The following is a 14,209-nucleotide window of genomic DNA, read 5'->3' as shown; positions in this document are numbered from 1 at the left end:
GTGGGCCGAGATTAGAGCCTTGTGGCACTCCCGGACAGGGTCGGCGTTCCCACACAGTTTCCTGGGAACTGCCTTAGGCCGCCGCATTCCGGCCTCTCATTACGGCGGCGGGGGTGGGGGGCGGGGGGCGGGTCGCCCCCGGCGCCAAGCCGCTCCAGCCGCCTCCAGCGGCCTCCAGCAGGGCCTCGCGTCTCGCTCCGCTGCACAACTCAGCTGCACCGTCTCTCCGGCGCAACAGACGTCACGACTCCAGTGATCGCACTGTCAGTGTGAATATACCGAGTGTCTCTCCTCGAGTATGGATGGGAAAAACAGACCGTTTAAAACCGATACTAATAACTGATATTTTTCTGTGAATGTTTGGTCTATTTTATTTTTGGTCCCTTTTATTTTTTACTAATAACAGGAAATAACCGAAATACAAGTTAGCCAAGGCAGCCCTGCTGAAGTTTTTGGCTTTTAATTTTTTTTTAAATAAGTGATTTTTATTCGTAAAATATCCCTTGTTTTGAAATATTGCGTTATTACAGAATTTTGGAAGGGCGACCAGTGCTACTTATATTTTAATAACAATGCCAGCAGAAACGAACAACAAACACACGGCATAAGTATAGGTACAGCATTGCTCAGACAATAATGTATCTGTTAGCACGTGATGTTACCTATTAGATGCTATGCGTACACATTCGATGTGAAAGACGCTCCCACATGGTTGGTAATGTAGTTTCTCTGCTGCTTGTGGCTACATAATATGCCTTTATGTGTTTGAAACCCTCGAAAATGGACCAATTAATATGAAAAATAGAGTTCTTCAACCTGAGTTTTCACCCTTTAGCACTGGCTATTCGTAATTCCCAAATAGTGATTACACCATGATTTTTGAGCATAGTTTCAAAAAATTAGAATCAATGGGAGAATAATGGTGGTTTTTTTTGTCATTCAACCACTTGCCACTTTTCGAGAAAAGCAACGAACGGTAGACACACTAACTTTTCTTTTTTATGCCTTTTAACTTAATATTTTTATTCTGTGTCTTGAAACAGAGGGAGTTAAAATTTTCCAATTTTTGTTAGATGTCTACTTTTGTTACAGGGAATAATGGAAATAAAAACCAAAATTGGTTGTTTCAGAAACCGGTCAATTTCAGTAGTTCTACCATTCGGATATAACCGAAAAATGGTTGTTGCAGCGATAACACCGTCCCTACATCCGAGTCGTCAGGCGCGTGTTATCTGGTGATTCAGCAGATGTTTGCATTTTGCTTGCAACTACAGTCAACCCGAGTAAATGCAGCTCATCGTGTTTCAAGCGTAGCGTAGTGTCAACAGAAAACGTCAATTAGTTTCTCGCTAGAAATAAAATGTTTTTCAAAGTGGAATTTTATATTCTCGTTCGACAGAGCGAGTTAGAATTACTCTAGTGCTATTTCCGGTTTAGCGATATCTGTCAAAGGCGTCAGCAAAAGACGAAGAATAAACAGATCTCCCATCAGCTGCTGCTGTGTGGCCATAGGAGCTGCAGTCATTGACTTCCACAGGAGACACAGCGAGCCAGGCAAGGAAGACGTGAGGACGTATGTTTACACATATATTAATGCTACAGGGGCATCATTAAGCTAAATATCGCGCTAGACTAATTCGATTCGAATAGGCGCTTAAAATTCTACTTAAAAAGAGAGAAACATTTAGTTTTTATTACAGAAACAAACCTTAGTTTTCTGTTGACTCTGGCCGTTTTTGGGAAAAATGTTGAGCAATGTTTGGGTCGACTACATAAATATGTCATAACATCGAACATAACTATGTGCCGAAATATAAGAGGAAATGGGCCTGACGACTCTTACGACAGACTTGCGGAGGCTCAAATTTATACAGACTGTGAAGGGCCCTCAACTGACGACTTTGAGATAAGGAACTAACTGTCGGGAATGTTTTTTCATGTAGTAATTTGAACTTCCATTAATTGTTCCAAAGAGGAGTGCTTGTTTCAATGCGCGCATTAGACAGGCACATAAAGTTCTTCGGTGCTGTCTAAGATATCTCTATTGTTTATGAGACACGCAGGTAGGAGCCCACCAGCATTCCTGTTCAGTACCTATTGCGGTTTCATATACGCATGCATCCCGATAGGAAAGAAACCAACGTTGAGAAGGTAGCGTCACCAACGTTGAAATGGAACGTAAGCAGTTGTCAAACATCTGTCTCATGGACATTGCTCATGAATGGCCAATATCGCCTCAGATACACATTTACGACTCTCGGACACTTATCTAAAGATAATCAGTTCGCGACTATCAATGCTCTGTGTGATGTTGAGCGTTCACGGTACCGTACGTAATGATTCAGTTGCACAATGTTTTCCGGAGCGTCTCAGTCCAATACATACCATTTTCATGCTACTGCAACAACTGCAGCAAGTATGTTCGCAACTAAGAGGGTTTTGTCGAGGGCTCCAGGGACGCAACGTACACTCGAGTTTGAACAAGGCGTCCTCCGTCACGTAGAAGTGAACCCGCCGACGAGCACTCGAAACATTGCCCCTGGTATGGGCATTTGTAGAGCATAAATGTCATAACTCATTGTATCAGCTGTGTGTGTACTGTGATGCGGTAGATTAGAAAGCGACCCAATCATCAAAATTATTTTATATTCAATCGGTACATTTCCGGGCATGAGTTTCTTACCGAAACTTTTTTCTACTAAGCCCCATATACAGCCCCTAGACCGGGGTTGTGAAACACCCTGTCTGGTGTTTGTAAAAATATTTTTAATTTGTTTTTGTGACTTGGAATGGTCAACGAAAACTTTCATTTTAGTTCCCATTACAAACCAAATGCTACTTAAACCACAATTTTATGTGTCTAGGTGGTTGAGAAATCTCACATATTATTCTGGTGTGGTCGTCATTTCAAGCGTATTTAAGACGAGGGATGATAAACAGATACACACACACACACACACACACACACACACACACACACACACAAGCAAACACACAAACAGAGTGACAATTATTGAATTATATGAAAAAAAATAGTTATAAACTACGGCGTGCACACACTAGATTGAACGCTAAAACGTAACTACAGATATTCGGATTTAGGTTATGACATGTTCGATATGCCTGAGGTTCATTGGCGATGATGGTAGTGCAGACGAATAGCGAAATTCTGTATGACCCGGCGAAGTGACGGAACATCGATGCTGTCGATGACCTCCTGAATGACTGTTTTCATCTCAGAAATGGGTTTGGGATTATTGCTGTACACCTTCACTGTAATATAGCCCTACAAAAAGGAGTCGCATGTGTTCAGATCCAGAGAGCATGGCAGCCAATCGAGGCCCATGCCAGTACCCTCTGGGTACTCCAGATCCAGAACGCGGTCCCCAAAGTGCTCCTCCAGGACATCAAACACTCTCCTGCTTCGATGGAGTCGAGCTCCGTCTTGCATGAACCACATCTTGTCGAAATCAGGTTCAGTTTGAATAACAGAGATGAAATCATCTTCCTAAACCTTTACGTACCATTCTGTAGTCACCGTGTCATCAAGGAATATCGCACCGAATACTCCGTGACTGAACACTGCACACCACACATCCACGCGTTGAGGGTGAAGAGACTTCTCGATCGCGAAATGCGGATTCTCAGTCCCCCAAATGCGCCAATTTTGCTTATTGACGAATCCATCCATCCATAATCGCTAAACCAAACCATATTCACATCAAAGTCTCATTCGTCAATTGTGGACAATAGTGCTGGCAAAAAACAACCGCTTTTCCATGGCCCTGGGGCTTAATGGTTGTGGGTTTGAATATTGTATGGGAAGAGATGCAGGTCTTCAACAACAATTTGTCGCAGTGTCTCCCGGTTGATTCCCACCTGTTGTGCAGCTCGTCTGAGCGATTTACTGGGGCTGGTTTGAAACACAGCGCGTGTCTTCTCGAAGTTTTCAGGCGTTTTCACCCTTTTTGGACGACCGACATTATAAACGCTGTCATCACGAACACCATCCCTTACCTGAAACGTGCGAATCAAATTCTAGATTGCTAACACACTTGGACTGCTGTCTTCAGCCTGAACTCGATCGCAAACTTCCTTTGAACCGCAGTTGGGCTGTTAATGTTCTCATAGTAGGCCTTCACAAGCGCTATACGCTTAGGCACAATGTACCGTGACAGTTTCACGTGCAAATGTCCTACAACAACAAGGTGCGTGTCCATGCGCATAGTAATTCCCATCATACCAGAGGCCAACCATGCAGTTGGAACGTTCTAACGCAAACCGTTCAGAAGTTATGACGCTTTTATTTATATGGGTCAATAATTTTCATCGTACATATGCATGTGTTCTTCAGGATGAATGAAGGAGTATTAAATATTTGAGAATTGACTGGCGTAAACCTTTTCGAGTTAAAACACTTATTAGAGATTTGTAAATTTTTTTCTGTTTATATAGATACCGCTTCTTGATGTCGACGCGTTCAGTCCCAGTGCGCACTGTCGTGTCTGGTAACATGTGAAGGTGAAAATCACAGTGCAATTCAAGTTCTTGTGCCTTCGTGAAACGTACCATCCATCGCACAAAAAAACCGATTCTTACAACAATTTCCTTCTTTCATCTCTAGAGCAACTCATATTAGTGAAGGAACACAACAAAAAAATTATATTTTTCAGCAGTGAATTTCCTACAGATGAAAATAACACCAAAATCGTACCATCCCAACTAAAGCTTCATATAATGTGAGGAGTTTCTTAAATATTAATTCTACTCTGAGCTCTGCGAGGAACTTCTGAATCGCAGAACACTGTAGGAAGTAAGATCGAGATGAGTTTAGGAAATAATCTTCCTGGGAGAGGCGCTGCCGGCGCAGAACAGACTGACTCTTGGAGTCTGTTTGGTCAGTAGTAAAAGAAATGAGTGAGACAAATGAGGACTGTACGAATCTTAGCCCTCTCTGATGAACAAACAGCCACATTCAAGCAAAACTTACCTGAAGAAAGTAGCTTACTATTCAGGTATACATTAGTCCACACAATTTGTTGCTCGCTTGACACAGGCCATCAATCTAATATTTGAATTCTTATACAATCAGTGAATGTGTGCCCGCTCTCGTGGAACAGACACCGGGGAATAGTTTTTGCTGAGAACAAACACTGTTAAAAAAATTAATTAGAAAAGATGACGCATCTCTGGGTTTTGAATCCATGTAAACTTTTTTTTATTTGCTTTAGTTAATTTTGCGTATCATGAGTCTTGTACAGTACTAAGTAATAGCTTGGAATGATTCCATTTACATGAAGATGCTGAAGAAGATTCCGGCAGAGAGGTCGAAGCGTCATTGTGTAAGAAGAAATTGCAGAGGAACATGACACAGCCAAACAACCTAGAGGATTTGACTCTCTGTTTATCATAATTGGAATGTAAATATCGACCGTTTTATCCAGTGAAAACATTCCCCGTCAAAGCATTTTTTCCTAAAATACTGTGCCATACTGAGTTACTGAATGAGATTGATGTTTGCAATACCAACGCATTTTCTCCTTAAGGGCACGTCGGCCGGGGGGGGGGGGGGGGGCGTACTTTACGCGGCCACGACAGAAAGACAGAAGGAAAGTTAGATTTGTTAAATTTTATTTAAAACATTCTTTTCACACAATCTTAGCAATACCAATGTATTTTCCATAATGTGTACACCGATGGTAAGGGTACTTTATGACCACCACAAAAAATTAAACAAATACAGATTTCGTTAACTGCCGTAGACTTTTATTCGCAACATACTTTTTACAGATGTACTGATTTGTAAGTACCGTCCTGAACCTGGAAAAATAAATATATCATTTCCTGTGAAAAGTCATATTCGTTAACGAGACTTAAATTTTGGGTTAGGTTTTACTGAAAAATTTAAAAAGATTATCGAATGTGGTTAAGAAGTCATTTAAAAAATATATTTTTTTCAGACACTTAAAATATAAAGTAACTGACGATATTACGATATATTCAAAAGGTAGGCATAAAATACCCCGCACCCTCAATTGGTATTACGATGTTAAGGGGAATACGTTGACTTACTTACCTGTTTGTCTTTGTGAGGTGCAATGACACGAAGTGTTAAGACGTTGTACTGAATTATCTGAGTATCTTCAGAATATTGTTTTCAGTTAAAATAATTAGCAATATTCGCCTTCGTTGTTTCGTTTTGCCTTGTACTAAGTTTATTGCTCACATTGTACGATTTGTCTCGTGAAACTGTGCTTCGAATACGGAATAGGAATTACGTGAGGCAAGAAACACTCTTATCAGAACAAAGCCATTAGTTACAGGAATGCATAAGTCACCCACGATCAGTTGACATTCCACAATAAGGATCAAAAGAAAGGAAAAGTTATAGGATCAGGCAAAGATTATAACATGATGAATAGGTGTTATAACTATGTATGCACATATGAAGAGAATTACACACGACAGGAGTGACAGAGGATGACATCAAAACAGATGAAATACTTTTGATTGTAAAAAAGTTGCCATTAGTTTAAATTTCTGCTGTGCGTCGTGTTACTTGCAATTGGTATACTCTACATGTGTCTCCTCACAGAACACTAAATCTGCGGTATCATTTCTCAGATATCTAGCTTAACTGTTGCTCTTCAATCAGGTAACATAAATTTCTTGCGAAGAAGCGAATTAAGCGCATCATAATCCGTCCACACTAGTCACCTGCGAAAAACTGGGAAAAATTGGGAGGAAATTTAACACCATGGTGTATTTACTACAACCGGCTTTTTACGTCTTTTCTCCTACTCACTTTTTTGGCCATGATCACTTCTTTCAGTTTTCATAATCAAACACAGTCTGACCTCGTCGTCCAAATGAAAAGAAAAAAAAGTGTTTTCTCCATATACGCAGGGAAACTCATGCGACCTGTCAGTTCAGAAGAATTGTGACTGGTATGTGTTCAGACATGTAGAAAGAAAGGAGACAAAGTCAACTGACCTCTCTGTAAACTGTAGCTTCCAATTGCAACGCAGCTATCCTCTTGATTATACTTGATTTTAACCAGCAGTGCTAAAACGATAAGCTAGTGCGCTGTGTTATGCTCTGGATTAATGGACATGTGTTTGGCTTACGCTTTGCCTCGAGGGACGGATGCGAATTAACTCTCGTCAGATATAATAAAATGACGGCAATAGAACCGGTTGTAATTAACAACTGTGCTGATCATTTTGCCATCATTTTCCCGAGAGAATTTCTGGCGAGACATGTTTGAAAATCATTTTACTTCGTAATTAGTTTCTTCACTAGACAATCTCTTACGCCAAAAACACTTTTTACTATTCATTATTTGTGATTTGTGGTAGTCGCGGTTGTCGAGGTTTACAAATTGCTGCATCTTAACAGGACAAGAAGGATAGAATGCAGCCTAAATCTAAGTTTCAGTGTAACTCATATTTAACGACGTTGTTGTCACCTGCGTGACAGTGTCCTTGATCTCATCTGAATGTACACGAAATTTCAGACTTAAACTTTCGAAGTTTTTACATGAAACATCCTTTGTCCGATTAAAGCTGCGTTTCTGTTTCTTAACTTGCTACTACCTCGAGGATAATTCTTTCACTTTTCGGCAGAGCGTGCGCTGTATTCAGACTTTCTGACAGAATATGGAGTGTGCTGAACCTGGACTGGAAATGGTAACTTTGCTTTGGTGGACAGTGCTCATACCGGCCCGACGCCTTAATTTCTTCGAGCACCTATACTCTGGTTGCTAATGCTGACAGACGCTCTCCTGTTTACACGTACATTGCTGGAGAAGCACACCTGGAAGAGAGCAGCTCGCGAAGAAATAGTGTGTCCACGGTCCTGGTGATTTGTTCCAAAATAAATCTTACAAAAAAAAATTGTTCAAATGGCTCTGAGCACTATGGGACTTAACTTCTGAGGTCATCAGTCCCCTAGAACGTAGAACTACTTAAACCTAACTAACCTAAGGACATCACACACAACCATGCCCGAGACAGGATTCGAACCCGCGAACGTAGCGGTCGCGCGGTTCCAGACTGAAGCGCCTAGAACCGCTCGGCCACAATGGCTGGCTTACTTCTCTCGCTTGGCACATTAATATAACAAGGAACAGTAATAGAACTAGTCATCGTTCCGGAAACACACTATAGCCGACATATTCAAAGTGAGAGAATGACCTGTATCGATTTCTCTGGAACATCTCCACTTCTGTGTAGTACACTGATACAGACACGACGGCTTGCTGACGCAGCTGTAGAGAATGAAGATGATGCGAGGAGATTGAAAGTAATCATACCGCAAAAAAAGGGCATCTGGGACTGAAGAATAAACGGTATATTAAAACTGTTTTAAAGTTCCGAAAACTTCATTATGAAAGAAACCTTACTTTGTTACGAACATCAGTTGAGTCAAAACACGTGGAACCAGCCACTATTATCTTACAGTGTCACGACCGTCTCGAAATATTGTATCTCTATCACCATCTATTGGGTGTTCCACTTATTGTCACTATGTCATAAACGTCATTGTCTGTTATTTTGTGAGAAAATTGAAGAAACGTCCTTCAAATACAAGCTACAAACTTCCAAATAACTGGGTGTACGAAGATACTGTACAGATACATCAAGTCTACAATATTAATTTGTATAAAGTGAGAATCCTGCCTCGGGCATGGGTGTGTGTGATGTCCTTGGATTAGTTAGGTTCAAGTTCGAATCCTGCCTCGGGCATGGGTGTGTGTGATGTCCTTAGGTTAGTTAGGTTTAAGTAGTTCTAAGTTCTAGGGGACTGATGACTTCAGATGTTAAGTCCCATAGTGCTCCGAGCCATTTGAACCATTTTTTTGAGAGAAGTAATGGTAGTGGTCCCCGAAAAATAGTCCTCGCTCTCCCAGCCAGCCGTTATAGTGCTGTACAAATAAGAAAGTGAGTGCGTAATATGCTCTGCGCAGACAAAGGTAGAGAGTACTTTGCTGCGCCGCCCAGGTTCCTTTTGTCTCCATCCCACACCACAGCATCGAGCCGCTGCCTACCCTCGTAAGCTGGAGTTAACGGCACAATAGATCACTGTTTATGCTCTGCCTCACCGTAGAAAAATACATTGATTAGCCAGAACATTATGACCACTGACCTATTGTCGATATCCAGCCGTCCACGCGGTAGCGGCGTCACCTGGCGAGGAATGACTGCTAGTCAGACACACGCAGGGTGCATATACTGTCAGAGATCGTGCTGTCCGTGTGTAGAATGGGGAAGGCGCGCGATCAGCCTGAGTTTGAGCGAGAGTGGATTGTGGTGGCCCGGAAGTCCGGTACGAGCATTTCGGAAACAGTACGACTTGTCGATTGTTCGAACTGGCTAAACTGAGGTGAAACCAGACATCGTAGGGTTGGGCTACCACCTTTCATTAGAGATGTCGGACTTCGTGCTCTGTGCAGACTGTTAAAACAGGACAGGAGCCGAACTCACTGAACTACCATCAGACTTCAATGTTGGACAGAGTAGAAGTGCGTTTGAACAATCAATGCACAAAACACTCCTAACGACTGGCCTCCTCAGCCAAAGACCCATGCAGTGGCAGTGGTAACACAACGACATCGGCAACTACGTATGAAATGAGAAAGTGACCATCGGCATTGGAAATTGGCGAAGTGGCAGAGGGTTGCATGGTCAGATGAATACCGATACCTACCTCATCATGCCACTGGTAGGGCGCGAATCCGTCGTCTTCCCGGGGAACAGCTCCTAGACACCTGTGCTACGGGAAGAAGACAAGCTGGCGGCGGCTCCATTATGCTACCGGGAACATGCATGTGGGCACTCATGGATCCAGTGGAGCTCGTGCAAGGCACCATGACGGCCAAGGAGTACCGTACACTGATTGCAGACCTCGTACGCCCCATCACGACGATCGTGTTTCCCGACGGCAGTGGCGTTTTTCAACAAGATAATGCACCAAGTCACAATGCCGGGAGAAAGACGGAGTGGTTCGAGGAACACAGTGGCGAATATAATTGTTCTCAGAGCTTATCACCCCTTTCCCCGGAATTTACGGGAATTAGGTGACTTGTGTTTGCAGATGTAGTGCCAACTCCCTCCAGCGACCTATCAAAGCCTCACTGCTTCCATGCCATGAAGTGTCGCCGCTGTTGCTAGTGCCAAAGATGGACATACCGGCTATTAGGTAGAGTGTCATAATGTTCTGGCCGATCAGTGTATATGTGCTTCAAAAATTATCGCTGTTGCTTGTTAAAGTAGTACTTGAGTTTGCTTGCTTCCTGTAATGAACATTACAGTGGCAAAGTACACTCAGACTTACACGAAAATCAGCGCATAAGGTTCCATGCGCGTTACATGGTACACAGTGCCCTCTGTCACTGGGCGTCTTGCCAGCACCCGCCTACTTACGGGCGCCCCACTCCCGCTGTAGGAGGTGCGGCGACAGAGAGGCGCCGTACTGTACTCACTTGGTGAGCGTCTCGAGGGAGGAGGTGTAGATGGTGCCGCCCACGTCGATGTGCACGGGCGCCGTGTAGCGGGAGGCGGCGGCCACGCACGGGATGCCCGTGATCTTGTGGTTGTACGGCTGCAGCGGCGGCGGCGGCTGCTGCGGCGTCGGCGACGACGAGTTGGACATGGTCGGCGACGTCGCGGGCGAACTGCTCGGCGACAGCAGTCTGCGAGAACAGCACGGCACTGTCAGTCCAAAATACACACTGTGTCATTACACCAATTACTTTTTTAAAGGTTTTGTAACTGACTTCATGGTCGCCTTTTGACCGTAAAATTATTTATTTGTACAACCTACTATTACAGTTTCAGCTGTGTGGTACAACGGCATGCATATACCTGGTGTCCCTCCAAAGAGTTTAGTCAGCCATTTTTTACAACTTTCTAATGCCTATAGAATTATTTTTGTTCTAATCATTAATTTGTGGTGATTTATTGTACCACGTGTTCCACACACAAATGTTGTGGGCGTCATTGTGACCTATATGCAATTACATTTTCTTGATCAAAGATTCTGAGGTTTATTCCTTATCCCTTGTCGCAGCTTCAAGAGAACGCACTTTGTAAGCCGCATCTTACTATTTCACGTAATACGACACATTTTCTGCCTTCAGCACAGATGCAAATTTTCCTGATCCAGTATTACAATCAGTATATACGTTTCTTGAAACTGCACTCATCCGGCCGGTGTGGCCGAGCGGTTCTAGGCGCTTCAGTCTGGAACCGCGCGACCACTACGGTCGCAGGTTCAAATCCTGCCTCGGGCATGGATGTGTGTGATGTCCTTAGGTTAGTTAGGTTTAAGTAGTTCTATGTTCTAGGGAACTGACGATCTCAGTTGTTAAGTCCCATAGTGCTCAGAGCCATTTGACCTAACTGCACTCAGCAGTACCCTTCGGCTGTTTCTTTGCATGTTTTCATGCCAGAAGGTAAGTCAGCAGCTGGTGATGCAGAGACACCTGCCGGGTAATCACTTTGTGTACGACGTTACTGCTGTGTGGCTTTAAATACAAAAGCTAGGCTAGCGGGGTGAGTAAGCATGTTCACTGCACATAATTTGGCTGTAAGGTGGGTTACTTACATGCTAATGATGCCAGAAAGAACACCTTAGTACGTTCATCTTAGTACGTTTTTACAATTAAGTCAAGTATTCGTTGGTGCCCATTACTGTTACGTTGTACACAATAAGTTCCTCGTATCCTTCTCTTGTTCTATTCCTTTAAGAAATAGAAGTTAGCGTTATTGTATCATTAAATGGGACGACATTTCTTCAGGCCAGGTAAATACTTGCATGCAATCTGAATTTCAAAAAGAGTCGTACGTTTACAGCATTTTCTTATATTATACAACTGCCATTGCACGGCATGATGTCACCCCAGGTATACGCTCTGTTATTTTGCATTTTGCACTATTTCCACTTGACAATGGCCACGCGGCCGAAAGTGGAACTGTTGATTGTACAATTAATAACTTTACTGTCAAAAAGTGACAATGACGTAATTTACAAAGTTTTACAAGGTTCCGAACAGCAACTAAAAGAAGTTTGTCTTTATATTTATCATGTCACATTAATACACTGAAGAGCCAAAGAAACTGATACACCTGCCTAACATCGTATAGGGCACCCGCGAGTGCGCAGAAGTGCCGCAGCACAACGTGGCGTGGACCTGACTAATGTCTGAAGTAGTGCTAGAGGGAAATGAAACCATGAAACCCCGTCCATAAATCCGTAAGAGTAAGAAGGATGGAGATATCTTCTGAGCAGCACGTTGCAAGGCATCCCAGAAATGCTCAATAATGTTCATGTCTGGGAAATTTGATGGCCTGAGGAAGTGCTTAAACTCAGAAGAGTGTTCCTGGAGCTACTCTGTAGCAATTCTGGACGTGTGGGATGTCGCATTGTAGTGCTTGGAATTGCCGAAGTCCGTCGGGATGCGCAATGGACATGAATGGCTGCAGGTGATCAGGCAGGATGCTTACGTAGGTGTCACCTCTCAGAGCCGTACCTACACGTGTCAGGGGGTCACGTGTCACTCCAACTGCACACGCCCCACACCGCTACAGGGCCTCCACCAACTTGAACAGTCTCCTGCTGACCTGCAGGGTCCATGGATTTATGAGGTTGTCTCCATACACGTACACGTCCATCCACCCGATACATTTTAAAAGGAGACTCGTCCGGTCAGGCAACATGTTTCCAGTCATCGACAGTCCAATGTCGGTGTGGACGGGCTGAGGCGAGGCGTAAACCTCATCACGGGTACACGACTGGGCCGTCGGCTCCAAAAGCCCATATCGATGATGTTTCGATGAATGTTTCGCACGCTGTCACTTATTGATGGCCCAGCGATGAAATCTGCAGCAATTTGCGGAAGGGTTGCACTTCTGTCACGTTGAACGATTCTCTTCAGTCGCCGTTGGTCCCGTTCTTGCAAGACCATTTTCTGGCCGCAGCGATGTTGGAGATCTGATGTTTTACCGGATTACTGATATTCACGGCGCACTCGTGAAATGGTCGTACGGGAAAATCCCCACTTCGTCGCTACCTCGGAGATGCTGTGTCCCATCGCTAGTGCGCCGACTATAATACCACATTCAAACTCACTTAAATCTTGATAACCTGATATTGTAACCGACCTGACAACTGTGCCAGACACTTGTTGCTTTATATAGGTGTTGCCGATCTTAGATCCATATTCTGCCTGTTTACATATCTCTGTGTTTTAATACGCATTCTTATACGAGTTTGCCGCGCGCGATTAGCTGAGCGGTCTTAGGCGCTGCAGTCACGAACTGTGCAGCTGGTCCCGGCGGAGGTTCGATTCTTCCCTCGGGCATGGCTGTGTGTGTTTGTGCTTAGGATAATTTAGGTTAAGTAGTGCAAGCTTAGGGACTGATGACCTTAGCAGTTAAGTCCCATTACATTTCACACACATTTGAACATTTCTTATACGAGTGTCTTCGTCGCTTCAGTGTATTACGTTTCCTTGCACACCATTTTCCATATCTTGCAGTCACATTCAAAAAATGGCTCTGAGCACTACGGGACTTAACATCTGAGGTCATTAGTCCCCTAAAACTTAGAACTACTTAAACCTAACTAACCTAAGGACATCACACACATCCATGCCCAAGGCAGGATTCGAACCTGTGACCGTAGCAGTCGCGCGGTTCCGGACTGAGGCGCCTAGAACCGCTCGGCCACCGCGGCCGGTGCAGTCACATTCATAAACGTCACACTTTAAACCTTCAGCCGTGCTCGATGTGATACTGCAATCCAGGACCTCACAAAACCAAGTAGTGTCGATAGCGGTTGGCTAGCTGAGAATTAATTGCGAACACTCTGCAGAGTACAAAGTGTTTACCTTTGTGGTGTGGATTCTGGTCTTTACGTGTATTTCCTTAGTGAGAGGGAGCGAGTAGTAGGGTTCACTCCAGCTTCCCTCTTCTTCTTTCTGGGAATCATTTCTGCCCCACGAAACTAAGTTGAAGTCAGAGCAGGAATATGCACTTGAAAACTATCTGTGAACAGAATGAGATTTTCACTCTGCAGCGGAGTGTGCGCTGATATGAAACTTCCTGGCAGATTAAAACTGTGTGCCGGACCGAGACAAGAACTAGGGATCTTTGCCTTTCGTGGATAAGTGCGGCTTTTTATCTGTGAACAGTCTAAATTCTGCTCA

The 14,209-nt window shown here is 43.7% G+C and overlaps 1 protein-coding gene across 1 annotated transcript in view; it reads right to left on the bottom strand.

Annotated features, from left to right (window-relative positions):
- The window catches only part of LOC126483468 (BTB/POZ domain-containing protein Tiwaz), a 173,186-nt gene that overhangs the window by 143,113 nt on the left and 15,864 nt on the right, over window positions 1–14,209 (bottom strand). The window contains exon 2 of the mRNA XM_050106623.1: window positions 10,484–10,693. Within this exon, the coding sequence (XP_049962580.1) occupies window positions 10,484–10,693 (210 nt within the window). The remainder of the gene's footprint in view (window positions 1–10,483; window positions 10,694–14,209) is intronic.

Source organism: Schistocerca serialis, chromosome 1 (genome assembly GCF_023864345.2).
Source record: "Schistocerca serialis cubense isolate TAMUIC-IGC-003099 chromosome 1, iqSchSeri2.2, whole genome shotgun sequence".
Taxonomy (NCBI): domain Eukaryota; kingdom Metazoa; phylum Arthropoda; class Insecta; order Orthoptera; family Acrididae; genus Schistocerca; species Schistocerca serialis.
The sequence above is the reverse complement of the archived record's forward strand: the minus strand, read 5'-3'. Positions and strand labels throughout refer to the sequence as shown.